Source organism: Lynx rufus, unplaced genomic scaffold (genome assembly GCF_022079265.1).
Source record: "Lynx rufus isolate CCGP_SWC_20201006 ecotype Redwood Valley unplaced genomic scaffold, mLynRuf1.p SCAF_8, whole genome shotgun sequence".
NCBI lineage: Eukaryota > Metazoa > Chordata > Mammalia > Carnivora > Felidae > Lynx > Lynx rufus.
In genome coordinates, this window is record NW_025814896.1 from 117,970,737 (window position 1) to 117,991,122 (window position 20,386).

Sequence of the window (20,386 nt, forward strand, 5' to 3'; positions counted from 1 at the left end):
AGCTAAGACTGAGTGCAGCTGTCGCTCACGCTGTCTCCCGATTGTATGTCATAAGCCCTGCTTGCTTTCTTCCGCTCTGGCTTTCCTTTCTCACACAGACTCAGTAACATTTGGGGCACGGTGGTCAGACGGCGACGCTTGGTTTGGTTCAGAGTTGGAGCCCCTCTACCCCGCTGAGGGGCTGGGGCAACCTGGGGGTCCCCCAGGAGCTGGGAGGCATTTATTTCAGTGGATGGTGTCCTCTTGCTACCCACGCCCGGGGCCCTCTCTCCCTTGCTCCCCCCCTAGGAAATCCTTCCCCTCTGGGGCTGTCCTCCGAGTTGGCGGGAGAACTGCCACAGTCTCGGTCATCCCCACACGGCTCCCTCTCCCTTTCCAGAAAGAAACGCTCCATTTGAATTCACTGGGCAGAAAAGGGAGGAGGCGAGTGTGTGGTCTGGCTGCAAAACTTCTCCTTAGCACTCTGCCCTCTCCTGGCTGGCCTTGTTCTAGTTGTTTTGAATTCTGAGCTAATTGCCTGTTACTGTGAAGCATCCACAAACGTGAACTTCATGGGGAACTGAAAGAAACTTAAGAAAACCCACCCACATCCGCCCACTCCCCTGACGCACCACGAGCTTTTCTGCTCCCCGTCTGGAATGCCCTTTCTCATCTAATTGCTAATCTGTCCATTCCCACCTTCTCTGCAAAGCCTCCCTCTCCCCTGGCAGGGTTGATTATTCCCTCTTCTCTCTTCCTGTAGCCCGCGGGCGGGCATCTTTCATTTTTGAATAGCACTTGCCAATTGAGCACGGGCATTTGTCTGTGTTCCCTGTATGTCCCCTCGCCCACCGCCCACCCGCCTCAGTGCCTGGTATCTTGGAGGCACACAGGAAGGTCTCAGGGGCTATGACTCTCTCTTGGTCATCTCCTCTCGAAGTGGTGTATTGCATTTCAGAGTTTTCTGGACACATGTGTACATCCGTGTAAAGGCAGAGGTGTGAGTGCAGAATGACATGGATAAATGCACAGAGACAGTAACCAGATGGAGATCTCCACGTGCACACACACACACACACAAACAGGCAGGTGAAAACTCAAAAGTTTGGTGCTTTTCAGGTGCATTTCGTGTCGGATTTGCTGACCCAGGAGTCTGACAAGAACCCTGGTTTTCTTTTTCTGCAAAAAAGTTATCAATAAAATATCTTCTCCATTCACCATATGATCACACTTTGCAGAAATATACAGGTTTTCCTTCTGAAAGCCCCTTCCAGACCTGGTCCTTTCCTCTTTGGTATTTATGTGTTTAAAAAGAGACAACCCCCTCGTCTAGGTTCTGAGAGTGAACTTGGGGAGGGAGGGGGTACAGGTTTAACATTACCTATATGACAGCCCCCGATACTGAGTGGTGACGTCAGAAAGGTCATCTGGTTTGGAGCCAATTCCATTGCCGGCCTTTGAATATATACCAAAATACGTAGGAAAATGAGTAAGTCAGAGGAAAGGGACACAGGCGGTTCCCAACACACACATCGCGTGGCACGAACAGACCCTGGACCGGGAGTCAGAGACCAGGCTTGCCTTCTGCCACCTCCTTTCCAGCTATCTGCCTTCCCTGAATCTCAGCTGTCTCCTTACTGAACTGAGGACATGACCTGCTGATCTCCTAGGATTATTCTGATGACCAGATTGGATCATAGCTGTGAAAGCAGCTTTGAAAACTCCCCAGTGCTTCGCACATCTGAGACGCTGCCGTATCATTACCACCAGCATTATGCTCCTAAGTTCTTTGATAAGCATGAAGAAAGAGCCTATAGATTGGAGTGGATGGCAGGGGACAGATTTCTCATAAACTGCACGCGTCTCCTCTTTCCCTCTGGGACATTCTGTAAGGCAATCGGTCATCTGGGGTGGTAAGGGCCCTGTTTCTTGGAACTTAGGAACAGGGCTTTAGCCACAATTGTGGACTCTGCTGCTTTCCATGAAGATGGAAAGAGGGGCTGAGTCAATCCAAAGCACAATCCAAAGGGAAAGGAGCACCCCCACAGGTAGGTTTAGAAGATTGTTTTGAGTTGAAACGACCTATTTTTGTAATCATTAAAAAAAAAAAAGAAGTGTCGTTAGGCGTTCAAAACCTCCACTATTTGAAGCAACTCAGCTGACCCCCGAGAAAGATTTCCTCTTGCACACCTGCTTGACAAAGTGGCTGCAAAATCAAACCACTGCCATGCTCTCAGATCGACAGAGCCAGGACAGGGGTGCAGGGCGACACAGAGGCCGGGGTGCAGGCCCTGGAACTGGCACAGCCCCACCGCACCCCAACTGGGGCCCAAGAGTCCTTACGGTCAGAGAATCCCCCAGCGCAGCCACAACTTGGATATCTGCCGGTCTCAGGGTGTGCACTGCAAAGACAAGTGGACGCGCTTGAGTCCGTGGGAAGGAACCTGTAGTCGGAGCCTACGGCTTCCTGCTTTAAGCAAGACCGGAAACATGACCCGCACGTGTGTTTGGGCCATGGAGGCCGACAGAGGTTATATGAGGAATTTTCCCATAAAGAGACCCAACGGTAAGTCCTGGACCTATGGGGAGAGAGGTGCTGAGGGAGAAGGAGAGGGAATGGATGGATGGATGGACAGATGGACGGACAGATGGTAGAGAGGGTGGAGTAGAATCAACCGCTTCAGTGCCAGTGGTGGTGTGGGAGGCCAGCAGTGACCTGAGCACAGGACCGCATGGGCACCAGACCATCTGAGATATGGTACAGAGTCTGGTGCTCAGCCCATTTAGAGCTGGGCTCTGGGTTTTCACCCAAAATCTGAGAAATAATCATGTCAGGCCTTTCCCTGTCCCAAATCTCTCTACTAGAAAGTAGGGCTAGAAAGTTGCAGAGTCTGGGACCACAGGACACCCTGCAGAGCTGGCTCACTCTTGGGACTCCCCGGGTACCCCACCCCCACCTCTGGGCCTCAGTGCCGTCACACCACTGGGGGAGGGAGAACTCATGTGGCCCCCCGACGTGTGCTCCCTCGGGAGGCTGAATGAGAAGGCAGCAAACGGTTCCTGGCCTGGCCACCACGGGTCCTGCTGGCTAATGACATGGCTGCAGGGCAGAGGGGGACAAGGCAGGGACATATCCCAGGCAACCACCCAGACAGGAAGCAAGCACTAGCCCTGTGTCACTTAGTTACATATGCCAAGTCTTGTCAGAGCACTTATTGGCCCCTGAGTCCTCGTGGAAGGGCCCAGGGGTCCTGGTGTCTCATGAGGAACTTACCTGAGGTGGGCGGTGAGGCAGAAGGAGCTCTGTCCCTGCACAGCAGCTGGCTCCCATGACCCTACAGGCACAGAACGAATCCTGGAATCCCGGGTTGAAAGGGACCCGAGATGCTGGCTAGGTGTCACACTCACCCAGAGAGCTTTACCAAACACAGGTTCCTGGGTCCCACCCGGGGGTGGGAGGGACCTGGAGGGGCACTGAAGAAGGCCCCCTAGGTGATCCCAGGCTGGGATCCGCTAACCTAGTTCAGAACCCGCACCATCCCAGGCAAGATCAGAGCATCAACTCAATGGCCTCACCCCACCCCCCTCCACCTCTGTGTCTGTGGCAGTTTTATGAAGAGGAACGCGATCTTCACTTATGTCTTTGATGAGGCTGTGATTTGACTGGCTGGCCTCCACCTGGGCTGTTACCAGTGTGGCTTATTCTGCCTGCCACCCTGTCCGAAGGCGTAGGTGGCGGATCTCACACAGAAGCGTTCATTCCCCTCGGCTGCCCATCAGGACCCTTGCCAGCGTTCCCACCCTGCCTTGTTGGGCCAGTCCCAGCCCAGGGGCTGCCCGCTGTGGAGAAAGGGGAGAAACAAGCCCGTACCTGCACGCTGTTCTTGTAGGTTCTCAGAAACGGCCAGAACTGTGAGAAGAGGGCGGTGAGCAATTCCAGCAAATTCTGCTTGCTTTCCGCACAACACTTTGGGCCTCCCCTGCCCCACATTCCCAGCCCCTCCCTGCCAGGCCGACCACTGCAGGCTCCCTCCCAGGATGCACTGGGCCTTCTCTGCAACCTGAACTTGTAGGAACAATTAGAATAAACCCTGTAGTGGCTCCAGAGGAGCAAGTCTGCTCTCAGGTTCCCACACAGCTGGCTGGGGCAGCTGTATCACCCCTCCTTTTGACCCTGCCCTTCCCAACAGAGCCTCCGTAGGCCCCTTGCCACCCCCATGCCACTCCCACTCTGCCTAGGCAAGAAAAGACAGGTGCTTTGAGGTCCTGCCCCACATCAGCCTCAGCTCAGTCTAGGGACCCCTCTGGGAATACAGAGACATGCGTAGAGGTGAGGGAACAGCTACAGAGATCCAAGAATCTTCCTGAAAACTGGTGAGTGAGCATAGGGGGCTGCTTTCTTTGCTCTGGCTTCCAGTTGACCAGCCCCGTCCCCAACCCTTGTCCTAGCAGATGTTATTCCGGGTCTCAGTTCCTTGTTCTTTCTATCCCGCCATGGAGGCAGCGGCTACACGGAGACAGGGTATCCTATTGTCCCATCCTTGTCCTTGAGGATCGCTACTGCCCTCAGTCTCCAAAATGAGAGCTGGGTGGTGCTGTCACATTCCTCTTCCCAGCTGGAGAGAACTGTGTGCAGCCCAGACTTGTGCTAGGGTTCCCTGGGATGTGGACAAAGGAGCACCCTAGGGGCCTCTGGCCACTGGGGGCTGTCACCCCTCATGGTCCAACCAGATAGGGCTCTGTGGATGGTTCACTGAGTCTGGGGTAGGGGTAGGATCTGGGGGTGAAATGAACCGAGAAACCTCACAGAGGTGTCAAAAGCCTGGAAAAGATGCTTCAGATAAATAGGCCTTGTTGCAAGGATGAACTTCCCACTCTACCTGGGTCGGACATGTGATATTGATCTTGTGTTCAAAATTATGCTGCGTTGTCTTCTGGCCAACAGGTTCCAGCTAAGGCAAGAAGCAGAAAAGAGGTGGCAAGAATGGGAAGGCCAGGAGGCAGGTCGGGGCTGGGGAAGGGAGGGAGGGGTGTGGGGAATGTGGTTTGTCATCATTGCGGTGTGGGAGATCACACAGCCTGAGTGATGGGCCTCTGAACTCCTTCAAGAGCTTGCCAGAGTCTTTCTCCTCCCAGAGGGAGAATAATTTTCCCGACCTCAGTCGTCTTACCATGTTGTTCCAGAGGGCACTGGCCGCGTGAGCGTGAGCTTTCCTGCTGAAGTGGAAACAGTCAGGAGCGAAGAAAGAGCTGTCGGGCAGCCCCGCCTGGTCACAGGGCAGAAAAGGGGGGGGGCACGTTATAGGGACGTCGGATACAGAAATGACACTACAAACTGGACACTGCGTGGCTCCCCTTTACCCATGATCGTTGCTTTCGTTACCGAGGTCTTTGGCATGTCCACTTTTTCAAAAAATGGCTGCACGACCACCGTGAAGTCCTCCCTTGTGTCGTATCGCCCATTTTCAACCAGCTGGTGAGTCCCCTCCTGCAGGAGGCAAACGGGGCAAGGGTCAGGGGCCTCTTTGCACCCGGCCTTGTGCAATCTTTTTCTCTGCCATAGAGTTTAAACAGAGTCTGACCCTGGAGTGAAATCAATCTGTAGCAAAATCTCAACCTATCCGGAACCAACTAGTTACTTTTTAGATCAGGCTTTATCTCAGACCCTGCCCCCAACCCCAGCTGCCATTGCATATATTTGACCGAGGCTGTGGGAAAAAACCAAAACCAAAAACAAAAGGAAAGATAAGGAAAAACCCGAGACCATCAGCTGGATCTCCTTTTAAAGCTTCTGATTAAAGACTGGGGCAGGGGACGTTGGGGAGGGGATAGGGTATTGATTTGATCAAATGACTTTTTGGGATAATCCTTACATTTAACTTATTTCTGCCCTACATTTGTTTAGAAAATCAAAGGTGAGTCAGCAATGGCACTTACTGCCCATTTCTATCATTCGTGCATGGTGTGTGTGTGTGTGTGTGTGTGTGTGTGTGTGAGAGAGAGAGAGAGAGAGAGAGAGAGAGAGAGAGAGAGCGCATGAATGGTCCTGTGCGTGTACACTGCTTTGAAACTCTCAGATCTGTCCAGGAGGGTAACAGGGCTGTTACTCTCATAGCTCCCACTTGAGCTTGGTTCCAGGAGAACCAACTATCCCAGTTCTGGCTCCAAATTCTGCCAGCCTCTGCCATTTCACTGCTTGCCAGATTTCTAGCAGATGGGGCCAGGACCCTGGCTGGAGAGGGAAGTCAGGAACCTTAGTGGGGGCATTTCAGAAGGACCATGTACTTCCTTTTCCCAGGGGCAGCCAGAAAGAGAGTGCAATACCACTAAGTAGCTGTGTGACTTTCAGCAAGATGCTCTCCCCCTCTCTGGACCTCTCTTTCCTCATCTGTAAATGGAGGGTGTTTGGCAAGGCCTGGAACATCCCTTAGATCCCTTCTGATGCTACCGATTACCCTGTGGATGAGACACAATGGCACACAGTGGAACTGTGCATCCCTTGAGAAATGAAAGAGTGTCTAGAATGCCTGGCTCATGGTGGCTTTTAATGCAACGATCACCTCCATGGCGGGTTACGGGAACCATAGCTTTTGCAGAAAGTAGTGAGTGAGAAGATTCTGAGAGCGGGCTTGATGGCCTGCTGTGGCTGACCTGCGAGCTCCTCCAGGATCTCATTGGTAACCGAGATCAGACCTGGAAATGGCAGGCCTGTCTAGAGAAGTTGGTGAAGGCAATTTGGGTGAATAGATTTTTCTTTTCTTTTCTTTTCTTTTCTTTTCTTTTCTTTTTTCTCTTTTCTTTTCTCTTTTCTTTTCTCTCTTCTCTTCTCTTCTCTTCTCTTCTCTTCTCTTCTCTTCTCTTCTCTTCTTTTTCTTTTCGCTGACCACCAGCATCTGAATCCACTTTCTACGTTTGGAAAAACTCCACTATACTAAGAGCAGCCTGCCTCCCACTGTAGAAGGGGAGAAAGATGAATGCTGGCTTTCCCAATGACCCTCACACTAGGGCTTAGGCACAGGCCCCGGGGCCCTCCAGAGCTGGTGATAGAAAGACGAACAGCACAGAATCCTTTCTGCCAAGGGTGGCAGCTGCATCCAGTTCCTAAAAGCAGCAGTGACAGCTGTGTCCACAATGTTTCCACTGAACTAGTTCTTTGGCCTGATTTTGATCCTTATGGCTTGGACCCTAGAATTTCACGATTCTGTGATTTCTCATGGCACAGCCTCTGAGCCTCACTTTTTAACTCTTTCAGACACTCTGCTTGTATAACACATCTGCCTAAATTAACCAGCAGTGCAGAGGTTTTTGTTGCTTGCACCCAAGAACCTGTTCCATCTGGAGCAGCTTTGCTTTCATGGCCATAACCTTGGCTGCCTTTCCCCGCCTGCTGCCGGCCATGGACTTCCTCACCAGGGGAAGAGGTGCCTGCCCACAGCAGAAGGAGGTGCAGCTGGGGAGTCACCCAGAGGGTGATAGATAGAAGTTCATTCCCCTGAGCCCTGATACCCCTGGCAGGCATGGCTGCCTCAAAGCAGGGAAGTGGTTCTACTCCAAGGAGTCCATGGGTTTGAAGGATGGAACCACCCTGGAAGCTGTTTGCAGCCTACCCTAAACAGCTAGAAGGCTACCATTGCCCTCTTGAGTGACTGGATGATTGTTTGGGGGAAACTCAACATAGTCAAGGGATCCATTTGCTCTGCTCAAAGATTGGATGGAAAAAGTCCCCAAATGAAGAACCCACAGGATGTTTGGAGATCACCTGCTGACCTTTCTCCCTGTGCTCCCCAATAACACCTGTTTCCCTGGAAGAGGAGGACAGAGGAAATGCAAGTGATCTCACTGAATCCTCTAGACTCTCTTAGACAGAAAGGGTTTCCCAGCCAGGAGTCGGAAGCTCATAAACATTTCTCAAGGACAAATGGAAATATATTTGTGTGTGTGTAAGGCCAGGCACTGAGATTTGGTGAAATATGTTCAGTGACTTCGTTGTTTACAGCTTGATTCAAATAAACTGAATTACAGTCCCTGCTGCCTCTCAGAGTGTCTTTAAATCTGCAAACTGGTCAGCGGTAACCTCACACTGGACAGCTGGGGTCAAGATAACGTAAGCATGTGCTCATTTTCTAACCAGAGCAAACAGACGACATCTTGGGCAGTCTTAGAACCTTTCCTGGCTTACCTGGTATTTCTTATTGACTTCGATGAGGGAGGCAAGTTCTGGTGAGTTATCATCAAACTTCAGGACACAGGAGCACAGATTCCTGTAGACCAGACCAAGGAGAGGCCCCACCCCATCAAAATCACCATCTGAATGCATGACCCTGGCTTGAGATTCAGAACCTATTTAATTTGGAGGTACCAGAGGAAGCCGAAGAAAATTCAACAGACCTGGATTTTCTCCTTAAAGTGAAATAGTTACTTCTGACATCTGCAGGAGGGACTTACAGAGCGGAGTTACCTTATGACTGTCTGAAGACAGACGGCACAGATAAGGCACACCTACTTGTAAATAATAAAAATGACAACAATAAGAGGGGCTAATGCATATTAATGTTTACTGTGCCAAGAGCTTTATGGGTATGAACGCATTTAATCCTCTCAGCTATTCAAGAGGTTGGATTATCATTATCCTCACTGTATAGATGAGAAAACTGAGGCTCAGTGTGGTTGAGTACTTTCTCAAGGTCACACGGAGACTAAGTGTGGGAGCTAGGACTTGAACTCAAGAACGTCTGGTGTGATCCCTGGTTAAACTGCTTCTGTCCAGTCTGTATCTCTGCTGTGATTGGCCACCTTGCATATCCAGGCTTTTGGTCTAAGGGGGTGAGGGTATAATAGTACGGATGGCTTAGAGTAGATTATAATAGTAGATGGCTTAGAGTAGATGGCCCTCCGAGGAAGGCTCAACCACTGAGACAGGACAGCAGAGAGGCGGCAGACCAAGGTGACCCCCAGTCTGCCCAGCCTGTCGGTGACTTGGCCATTTCAGAGCTGAGAACAGACCTGGCAAATGCCTACTCCGAACCTTTAGCTTTAATTGTCTAAAAACCCCGCAGTGATTGGTAGCAAGAGATTTGGGGGTAAGCTGCTCTGAAATGAATACACTGAATCCCCCGTGTGGCCCAGTGACTGGAGAAAGTGGGAGCCAGAGAATGAGTCAGCAGCTGAAAATAGCATGCCTGACACCAGCTGCATTAATAGGCCTGTGTCATCCAGCAGCCATCCTCCTGCTCACGGTGTCCTCAGGCCTTCCCCGGGAGACCCGTGCAATCTGGGCCCCCAGGTGCGGTCTGGCATGGATCTTCAGGGTGGCGGCCAAGGTACCCCTTCATTTCCAAGAGCAAACCTGGCCCTTGTGAATTATTCATTCACTCATTCAGCAAACAGCCACAGAGCCCCTACACTGTGCTAGCAGTGACTCAGACAGAGGTCAGGGCTGTTGGGGGAGAGGCGCATGAATAATCAGCACGTGGTGTGCCCAGGGCTGTGGTGGGGGCCTGGGAAGAGCTACAGAGCTAGGGAGGAAGCTGGGCTGAGGCACAGCCACCGTGGCCTGGGCTAATGGTCCAGAGAGGGCCTTACAGGAAGCAATGCTATGAGAAATGTTCATGCTCGGGTTAGAAGGGTATCTTAACCCTGAAGGTCATGGAGATGTGTAATATCAGAGAGGGAACTACCTTTGTTTGGCTCTGGAGACTGAGAATAAAGAAGGCTTCTCAGGGACTTTCCCAGGACCAGGGCGCTGTATGCTCTGGGAAGACTGTCCTCTAGATCCTGATTATAATTTGTCCCCCCTCTCCTCTAAGTGACAAGAGCCCTATATTTGTGAGTGCCCAGCCAGGAGCACCCATGCCAAAGAGAGGCTCCCTGTGTCCTGGAGATGGGAAGCTCTGGATACACTTAGTGGTGGCCCGTGAGCCTGGCCACGGGCCACGCTCGTGGCCACGCAGGACCACTCCGTTCCTCACACTTTACTCTTCCCTCCCCTGAGAACTGAAGGGTGTCCTGAGCCACCATGACAACAGGAGCACGGCTGGGTTGTAAGCACATACTTGGAGGGTAGATGAGGCCTACGCTCAGTCACGAAAACCCGTTAGGCCTTGTTTGTCGGGTTGGAAAATGGGGTGGTCTTAACACTTCTCACACATCTGCCCTTGGGCTTTCTAAGTAATTGAGATTACTTTCTGCTAAGGGTCTCATGGCGCTACAGGGAACGGGGCCGGGGAGTGGGTGGGTGGGTGGTTGGGGAAGCTTCCTTCTCACCTAAGGATCAGCCTTGGGCAGCTGACTTTCTTCTCCTGATACAGCTCCCTCAGGTTGATGATCTCCAGAACACTTACCAGGTTCACAAATGCCCGAGGAACCTGAGGGAAGGCAAGACCAGTCCCTAAGAGGACCAAGGCCAGGGGATCCAGTCTCTCATCTGGGTCTGGGGCCAGCTGGGTCCGTGCTCTTTAATGTGGCCCCGTCCACTTCCTTATCCCTCCTGCCCCACCTCCCCCCATTGACACTGTGTTTAGGACAAGAGCATGGTCAGCACTGGCCTCCAGGGAAAGGCAGGAAGGAAGCCAGAGCTGCCTCTGGGCCAAGCCTGAGGCCCAAGAAGGACGCGGTTGAACTGCACAGAGGCCACGCAGACCAGCTTCCACACCTCAGCATGGAGGATGTCCAGAGCCTTCCTGATGTTGTCCGTGAAGTTCTGGGGAGAATAGTGGACCTGCAAGAAGACAAAATGTTTAACACCATTCACTACCCAATCTCTCTGCAGACCAGGGCCATTTGCTCTCTTGGGTCCCCTTCTTCTTGTACTTCAGCCAGAATAGGCAACGTTGAAACATAAGGTTCACCTTCAGGGCCCCCAGCCTCTGCTCCAACCCCACTGTCCTTGGGCTGGTCGTGGTTGTGAGACCAGGGAAGCCTTTTTTTCTGCATGGAATTATGGAGAGCTCTGCATCCACTTTGCATTGGCGAGATGCAGGGCCTTAGCGAAAGCACATCACACCTCTGGGCCCCTCTAGAATGGGGTGTTGGAGCCTAGGACCTCTAAGATTCCTGTAGTTTGAATATTCTCTGATCCTATGGCCTGAGCTCTTTTCTTAGAGCCTCAAGTGCCTGGGGGACCTATGGCCCAATCAGATCACTTAAGGAGATGATGGGAGGGCAAGGGGGTCCTGGGAATCCTCTCCCCTAAGCATAAAAACATTTTAATCATTTTTTCTTCTGATCTCCATACTTGTGGTTTAAAAAAAAAAATTTTTTTTTAAGTGGAACACTTTCTCTGGCTTAAATCTAACCAAGAGCCCAAACTAATCAAAACTATAACTTTCTTTTTATTTTTTTTTATTTTTTTTTTATTTTTGGGACAGAGAGAGACAGAGCATGAATGGCGGAGGGGCAGAGAGAGAGGGAGACACAGAATCAGAAACAGGCTCCAGGCTCTGAGCCATCAGCCCAGAGCCTGACGCGGGGCTCGAACTCCCAGACCGCAAGATCGTGACCTGGCTGAAGTCGGACGCTTAACCGACTGTGCCACCCAGGCGCCCCTATAAGGGGCTTTTAGAAATCAATAAGAGAGCGATAAATACCTTAACAGAAAATAGTCAATAGGCATAATATAGAACTTTTCAGGAGAAATTCAAATGAGCATTAAATAGAGGTTTATTCCTCCCTACTGATCAAATAAATGCAAATTTTGAAAACAAGATACAATTTTTTCATTTATTAGATTAGCAGCTATTAAAACAAATAACATACATTGACAGATGGAGAGTGAGGAAATAGACATAACTGATACCAACATTCTGGAAGCAATTTGGCAATATGTATCCAAAACATTAAAAAATGTGCAGAATCCCCCCAAAATAAGATGGATGGATAAATCCATTAAACTTATAAGATAACATTTTGCTATATTAGCTTAATGGATTTAACAACTGTAAAATCTAGGCGGTGGATATATGAGCCTCTCCTCCACAATTTCCATTTCTCAGTATGTTTGTAAGTTTTCGTGATAAAATATTAGGGGAAACATATATATCTTCTTGCTTAAAAGTCTTACTACATGGAATATATATCAGGAAACAATTATAGATGTACATAAAGATGGATGTTTATCCTAGTATTATTTATAACAGGCATAATTAGAAACAATACAAGTTATGTCTCCAGTGACTGGGGACAGCTAAATAAAGTATGGCCAATATAGGTTATGGGTGACTTATACAGTCATTAAGAATTATTTTATGGAAGACTAAATACTGACAGAGGAGTATCTTCCCAATATATTGCTATTGAGAAAAAGCAGATCACCAAACAAGATTTCCAGAATGATGCTATTGTTAGCAAATAATAAAGCAATGGCTTCCCAATCACAGAACATGCTAGAAAGACATGCTAGACATGGCATTTCTGGATGTTGCCAATTACAGAGAATATTTTTTTTCTGTACTTTGATATACTTCCTATGTGGATTGCTTATAAGATAAAATTTTTAAGAAAACCTATTATCTTTAAAGTCTGCTGGATTCCATGCAGAAGAGTTGCAGGCATGCCTAGCACAGGCAGAAAAGGTAGAAATTACAAGAAGGCCGAGTTGGGCTTAACACAAAAAGCACTACCAAAAAAATTGGTACCTGCTTATAATACTAAGTAGAGCACATTAAAGAGCTGCCTATTGCTGGGAATGTTCAACAGCTAGATTCTATGGAAGGCATTCCTGCCACAGGTAGGAGAGTGGTCAGTAGGGTCGAGGACAGCTCAGAGATTCTGGGGTTCCAGGAAGAAGCGCCACATCCACGAGGCAGCAGCCTGGCTCTTGGGTTTCCCATCAACTGGGAGAGACTTGGCTCCGAACCTTGCCTAAACGCTTGCGTTAGGAAATCAACTTTTCCATTCAAATGACGGCCTAGATAGAGATGGTAAGGCAGTTCAATGCTGGAGAAAGGAGCTGACTTATAATGACCTAGATGAAGATACGCCTGATTTTTCCAGATCCTTGGAATGTTATCTTGGTTTCTAGAATATGATATGATAAGGTTCCCTTGTTATGAAACTTAATCAAGATCAATTTCATAACCAGCTTGGTTGAATCTTTTCCTGGAGGTGAATGCATCCTTGGTCTCAGGGTTAATCCCAGGCCACAAGCCCCAAGTCCCAACCCCTGCTGTACTGCTCCAGCCACCGAGGGTGACAATCCCTTCCCTGGGGAGTCTTGAGTTAAGGGCCTGCAGACTCACCAGGTCACTGCAGAATTCACAGAGATCGTTGCCTCCTATAAACAGGGTTATTATCTTCCAATCTTCCTGAAAATTTATCTTCTGAAATGAATAGGAAACCAACAAGTAAGTGCCTTGCTCCAGAGTCAAGTCAAGGAAAAGTGCTGAACATTGGCAGGGATGGATCCTCACATACCAGAGGGTTTAATGGACATTAACAATTCCTGTTCTTTGGTTTTGGGGTCCTGAGATCATAGGTCACAGGTTGTAGGTGCTAAATCATTTGTTGTTTTTAAAGGTGGATTCTCTAGACTTCCATGTGGCCTCATCCTCTACCCCAGAGCTGAGCCTTTCTGCCTCCACGGATTTCTCCTGCTCACTCTCTCTTCCGGGGAATCCTACCTCAAGCGGTCCCAGGTGGTGCTTCCCCCAGAATTACCGTGTCATTCTTCATCAGGTCCACCAGCCTCCTGGCCTGAACAGGTAAATCCCTGTGGGCACATAGGAAGAAGTCACCTGAGAAGCAGGGACTGTGAAGCGGGGCAGGGAGAGGACTTCGCAGAGATGGCAGGAACCAAATATGCAACAGGATAGTTGGACTGAAGCCTATGTTCCTGCCCCAGATCACCTTTCCCATTCAGTCTCCACTGGAGGTGTGGGGGAGGCGGGGGAGTGGTGACTGTGCTTTGGGAAGGGCAGGGCACGCCACACATGAGGGGGTGACTCAGAGGAATGTTTCCTGATTGGCCTCCTTGATGAAACGTCTTCCTTTCTCTTCCAAGCCAGGCTCATTCGGGGCAGACAGAAGGCTGCATGTGCGTTTCATGTCATACATTGCTGGGTATGAGCCTGATTCTCTGGTATGAACTCCACCTCAAGGGTACCCGCACCCTCGAGGTGACGTGGTTGAGTCAGACACACTCGGGCTTGACATTTAGTGGCCTCCTGCTGACTGTGGTCATGTAACTTAAGTTTGCAGTCCCCAAAGAGTAGAGATAAACCCCCCCCCAACCGAGAGGGTCATGGAGAGCATCGAATGAGATGAGCAAAGGAGCCTTGTGGAGTAAGAGCCACTCTTGGTGCCACACAGCATGGGGCTGACTCCTGCTTCCATCAGCCACTGACCAGCTGGGAGACCTTGACAGAGTACTTGACTTGGCAAACCCTCAGTGTTTCCCTGTGTACCATGGGGACGGTAAGCATACCTTCTTTATCGAGTTGTCGGATGGATGAGATCAAGAACTTAGAGTAGTATGTGGTAAGCATCCACATTAGAAATAATCCACTGAATCACTACCACCACCACCACCACCATCAATACGGTCTCTGGCACAGTGCCAGCAGGAAAATATGGTTGTCAGATCTTCCTCTCTTTTTTAATAAAAAAAAATTTTTTTTGGTTTATTTATTTTGAGATAGAGAGTGAGCAAGCATCAGTCGGGGAGGGGCAGAGAGAGAGGGAAAGAGAGAATCTCAAGCAGACTCCACGGTGTCACGGCAGAGCCCGACTTGGAGCTTGATCTCACAAACCTCGAGATCATGACTTGAGCTGAAACCAAGAGTCGGATGCTCAACCGACCGAGCCACCCTGGCACCCCAATCTCGTCCTCTCTTAACTATTAGCCCAGCTAGCCTGGTCTTAACCACAGTGAACTAAGTATCAAGATGACCTGGGTGGGAGTTTTGGGTAAGCCACTTAATCTCTTTGAGCCTTGGTTTCCGCATCTGTAAATCTGAAGCCATCAGGGCACCTGCTCTGTGGACCAGAGTCTGATTGCTTGACCTCTCTGAGCCTCAACATCCTCATTAAGAAAATGTGAGTATCTGACCTCTGTTCTGTCCAACTCACAATAACCACACAAAACACAGGGATAAAAAACATGAAGGTACCTTGTACATTGGACACTGCTGTTAGGTATGAGGGGTTATTACTGGACCCGGGATAAAGCCTGCAGGGCACAAGGACAACAGACCACATGGCTGAGTTGATGCTTTTGTTCAGACCACTTTGTCTCTTTGTGCTACAGTTTCTTCATCTGTCATCTGGGCGTAATAATCCCTAACTCCTCCCTACATCTCAGGATGTGCTTGGACAAATGGATTACTTGTGCAAAAGAGCCCCGTGGCCTTGAGGACAGCAAGGGAGGAATCCATATGAATCACGCTCTGTTTTGCTTACTTTTATATTCTCCACGAAGGTTTCATTCTTGGATGCCTCCCTGACCGAATCATGCTTAGAAATGTCTCTCCTGATACTACAAGCGGACGAATGCTTTGGGAAAAAGCAAAGCTATGGTAATATTAAAGCCACAATTTTTAGGCAGTAAATTGGTAACCTTTCACTTTTCCCCCACCAAAAGGGAAAACGAAGCCGGAGAATTCATTATAAAACTGATCGGGTTTTGTAAAATCTCTCATTCGGATTATTCCTGTTGTGAATAAATAAGAGTTACTCAGGTGGCGAGTAGATTCGGGATGGGATTGAATCAACTGGCCAAATGATGTCAGGGAATCTGGGAACCAAACACAGAATCCCTAAGATCTACATAGTAAAGAGGTTTGGGATTATTCTGGAAGAAAAATAGGATTAAGAAACAGAGAGGATCGAGGCACCTGGCTGGCTCAGTTGGTTAAGTGTCCGATTCCCGATATCAGCTCAGGTCATAATTTTGCAGTTCATGAGTTCGAGCCCCATATCAACACACAGCCTGCTTGGGATTCTCTCCACCCTCCCCCGCCCCTCCCCCAACTTGCACTCTCTCTCAAATAAATAAACTTTTTAAAAAATAAAAAAAAAAAGAAACAGAAAGGGTCTTTCCATATTTATCCTAGCTTCAGTGTGGTATTCACTTTTCTCTGACTAGGTAGCAAATCTGAGGAAGCACCCCAGGCTCGGGGATCATGGAGAGAAATGGAGGCGTAGGACCCAGGGAAGCCTACCCTGCTCTCGGAACCTTCCATTCAGTGTGCATGGACCCCTGCTCACCACCAGTTCACCCAGGTAGGTCCTGCATTCCTGCTGCATTGCTACTGGGGCCACCATCCTGACCCAACCTGTCTGCACAACTTCCAGCTCACCAGAACTTTCACATCCAACATGGCATGGAACCCCATAGCCACCCCATGGGAGAGCTTCACAGCCACGCCCATCTCGGAGGCTAAGGTTTAGGGAGGCGGGATGTGTGTGCTAGGACTCAGACTCAGAGCTTCCTCCCAGGACCCGTGCTCCTTCAATGACCCAGGAAGGGTGCAAAGTTGAGAGCCTGAAAAGACTGTTGGAAAGCATGTCTGAGGAAGGCAAGGAGAAGAAGACATGAAAGATGGAGCACTGAGGAAGCAATGAAAACTGGAACTCAGACTGAGCCCTCTCATACCACTGTCTTCTGTGGACATGAGATTTCTAAACAAGGCAAAGTAATTAGCTCAAAGCATATACCTGGCATCAGAGCAAACTGTGACTAGTTCCTGGGGTGGTGTTGGGGGTGGGCTAGTATGTTTGTGTCCCACAGTGAGAGACACCCCAGGAGAGCCCAGCCAGTCCGGTCTTTGACCCCCAGACCTCTCCCTTGGACCAAGCCTCCCAGCCTTCAGCCATACACCCCTGCCCAGGCCAAGCCCCCGACTAGGTCCCCAGAGGACCTCTGGGGCCACCCCCAAGGCTCCCCTGCTCACTCAGCTCGGGCTCCTGCCACAGCCTGATTTAGGAACGCTCCAGCACTGTTTTCTTTCCCGGTACCAATAGAGAAGCCCCTCAGGTTAGGGTTGAATTCGCGGAAGATGTCTGGAAATACAAAGAAGAGACATGCTTAGTAAGTACCCCGAAAACAATCTTCACATTCCTTTGATAAGTGCCAGTGCATGTTAGGGACAAAGAACCCTCACCCTTCAAGCTCTTAACCTTACTGTTGACTCAGCCCAGAAAGAAAATGTCCAGCAGGCTGGTGCTTAACCACATGGGCAACACACGTACATTGGTGTTTCATGAATTATTGTCATGAATAAATGTGAGTCTGGGTCTGGTGCCTCTCTCATGCATTTTTCTTTTTGTTTTCTAGATATATAATAATTTTTTGAGATAGAATTCATACACCATGACATTCACAACTTAAAGTGCAGTTCAATAGCCCTTAGCCTATTCACAGAGTTGTGCAACCATCAACATAATGGACTTTAGAACATTTTCATCACCCCCAAAAAGAAACTCTGTGCACACGAGTCACTCCCCATTCCCTCCAACCCTGTGGCAACCACTAATTTACTTTCTCTCTGTGTAGGTTTGCTTATTCTATACATCTCATATAAACGGAATCATACAACATGACTTCTGTGGCTGGCTTCTTTCATGGACCATGTTTTCAGGGTTTATCCATGTTACAGCACGCATCAGCACTTGATTCCTTTCACTGCTAAATAATATCCCACTGTACGGATAGACCACATTTATCCATGCATCCTTTGAAGGATTGGGATTGTTCCCACTTTTTTGGCCATTATGAATAATGTTGCTACGAACAAGTCTATTTTGTGTGAATTTCTCTTGGATATACATTTAGGAAGAGAAATGTTGGCTCCTATGGTAACTGTTTAAACTTTTGAGGAACTTACAGACCTTTTTTCAAAGTATCTGTGTGATTTTATGTTCCTGTCAGGAGTGTAGGCGGGTCTTAATTTCTGCACATCCTCACCAACATTTATCTTTTTAAAAATAACAAATATAGTGGATGTGGAATGGTGCCTCATTATGATTTGGTTTGCTTTAATGGCTACTAATGTTGAACATCTTTTCATCTACTTATTGGTCATTTGTGTATCTTCTTTGGTGAAATGTCTATTCAAATTGTTTGCCCATTTTTAGTGGACCCAAATCAAATTGTCTTATTATTGAGTTTTAAGAGTTCTTTATATTTTCTAGATATAAGTTTCTTAGCAGATATGATTTACAAATATCTTCTTTCCCTCTTTGGGTTGTCTTTTTACTTTCTTGAGGGTATCTTTTGAAGCTCAAAGGTGTTTAATTTTGTCCCATCTATTTTTTTTCTTTTGTCACTTGTGCTTTTGGTGTTGTGTCTAAGAAGTCTTTGTTTAGCCCAAGGTCATGAAGATTTGCTCCTATACTCTCTTCTAAGGGTGAATTTTAGCTCTTAAATTTAAGCCTATTATCCATTTTGAGTTCATTTTTGTATATGGTGTGAGGTAGGAGTCCAACTTCATCATTTTGCATATGGCTATATACTTATCCCAACACTATTTATTGAAAAGACTATTCTTACCTATTGATGTTGGCACTCATGTTGAAAACGAGTTAACCATAAGTATGGAGGTTTATTTATGGACTCTCAATTCTATTCCATTGATCTATATGGCTATCCTTATGCCAGTACCACATTGTCTTCATTATTGCAGCTTTATAAGTTTTGAAATTGGGAAGTGTAAGTCCACTGGATTTGTTCTTTTTCAAAATTATCTTGGCTATTCTGGGTCTTTTAAATTTCCATATGAATTTTAGAGTCAGCTTGTCAAGTTAAGCAAAGAAGCCACCTGGAATTTTGATAGAGATTATATCAAATCTGTAGATTAATTTGGAGGATGTTGCCATCTTAACAGTATTATATCTTCTGATCCATGAACATGGAACGTCTTTCCATTTGTTTAGGTCTGATTACATTTCTCTCAGCAATGTTTTGTAATCTGAAAAGCATAAAGGATGCACTTCGTTTGCTGAACCAAGAATGCAATAGAACCTACACAACACAGATGCACTGAACTCATTCCTTGGGGCTTTGGAGACATTGTACCCAGTGGATAGAAATTACTCTGGGGGGTGCCTGGGTGGCTCAGTTGGTTGAGTGTCTGACCCTTGGTTTAGGCTCCGGTCATGATCTCATGGTTGGTTGGTTCAAGCCCTGCATCATGCTCTGCGCTGACAGTGTAGGGCCTGCTTTGGATCCTCTCTCTCCTTCTCTCTGCCTCTCTCTCTCTCTCAAAATAAACATTCAAAAAAAAAAAAAAAAGAAAGAAAGAAATTACTCTGATTTCTACTCAACAGAAGGAAGAGCTGTGAAATCACCAGAGCAATCTGCAAATAGAATGGATTCTCCTAGGTTTCCCATTACTGGGGGAACCCAGCACAGGCCAGCTAGCTACTTATCATGAATATCACAGAAAAGCACTACGCATTGTTTCGAGCAAGAACTTGCTGGTGCATGCAGTTCCCTCTGCCAGGAATGTTCCATCCCCTTTCCTTACCTGATGAATTCTATTTCTTAAAACCCCTTTCAGAAGGCACAGTTAACCATCTTCTTATTTATTTTCCCCTAAACATTGTACATAGCTATCATTATCGGTATATGTGTCTGTCTTTAGGGAGACATGTCCCCAAAGAGATTGTGATGATGTCATGAGGGCAAGAGCCTTGCTTCATTCTCCTATTTCCCAAGCATCCAGACCTGGAGTATCTTCAATTAAATTGAAGAGGGAGCCGACCCCAGGTTCTGTTCTGACCTTATGTTCTCGTAAATCTTCGAACACATTTTCATGCAGTTATTTCCCTGTGGATTACCCAGTTACTTCATAACTGTTGTGAGGAAGAGTCTGAACAGGCAATGGTCTGCTGCTCAGCCAAGTACGGGCTCTACCCGGGGGGTGACACTGTCTCAGTCCTTTGTAAATCACTGTAGTGAAAGATCCAATCACCTCATCCACGATAATAGCGTGGGAATCAGGAAGCCCAGCAAAACTGATGTATACGCAGGGCCAGCTCACAGCCCAGTCAATCACACTCACAGAAGCAACCCAAACCACCTCCCCTAGCAGTAAAGACAGGGAGGACACGTGTCACAGGACTGTACCTATTTCAATGCACCAGAATTTGCAAATAGCAACACAGATAACCATACATGAAGCCCAATCGGTCCTGCCTAGGTGGAGATCAAGCCATCTCCATCACCAAACTCTTGGTGCCTTAAACCTCAAAGAACTCCTTGCCTTCCAAAGATATGTTATAAAGGGATAATTCCAAGTAAAGTAAATGAGAGCAGAACCAATTAAGTTCCTCTCAGGCAAAAAACAAATATTATTCACTGGAAGATCTGAAGGGAAAATAATTGTGACATTTAGTGAATGCCTACTTTAAGAACAAGTACTGTGGTGTGCATGCGCTAAGGAGAATAAAAAGACACATCAGACCAGACCAT

The 20,386-nt window shown here is 48.0% G+C and overlaps 1 protein-coding gene across 1 annotated transcript in view; it reads right to left on the reverse strand.

Annotated features, from left to right (window-relative positions):
- Window positions 1–20,386, reverse strand: part of PLB1 (phospholipase B1) — a 121,545-nt gene that overhangs the window by 42,000 nt on the left and 59,159 nt on the right. The window contains exons 21-33 of the mRNA XM_047069218.1: window positions 16,866–16,974; window positions 13,633–13,684; window positions 13,215–13,295; window positions 10,631–10,696; window positions 10,243–10,343; window positions 8,159–8,240; window positions 5,363–5,467; window positions 5,151–5,246; window positions 4,860–4,931; window positions 3,851–3,889; window positions 3,254–3,314; window positions 2,323–2,381; window positions 1,361–1,434 (exon numbers count right to left, since the gene is read on the reverse strand). Coding sequence (XP_046925174.1) covers window positions 1,361–1,434; window positions 2,323–2,381; window positions 3,254–3,314; window positions 3,851–3,889; window positions 4,860–4,931; window positions 5,151–5,246; window positions 5,363–5,467; window positions 8,159–8,240; window positions 10,243–10,343; window positions 10,631–10,696; window positions 13,215–13,295; window positions 13,633–13,684; window positions 16,866–16,974 — 997 coding nt within the window. The remainder of the gene's footprint in view (window positions 1–1,360; window positions 1,435–2,322; window positions 2,382–3,253; window positions 3,315–3,850; window positions 3,890–4,859; window positions 4,932–5,150; window positions 5,247–5,362; window positions 5,468–8,158; window positions 8,241–10,242; window positions 10,344–10,630; window positions 10,697–13,214; window positions 13,296–13,632; window positions 13,685–16,865; window positions 16,975–20,386) is intronic.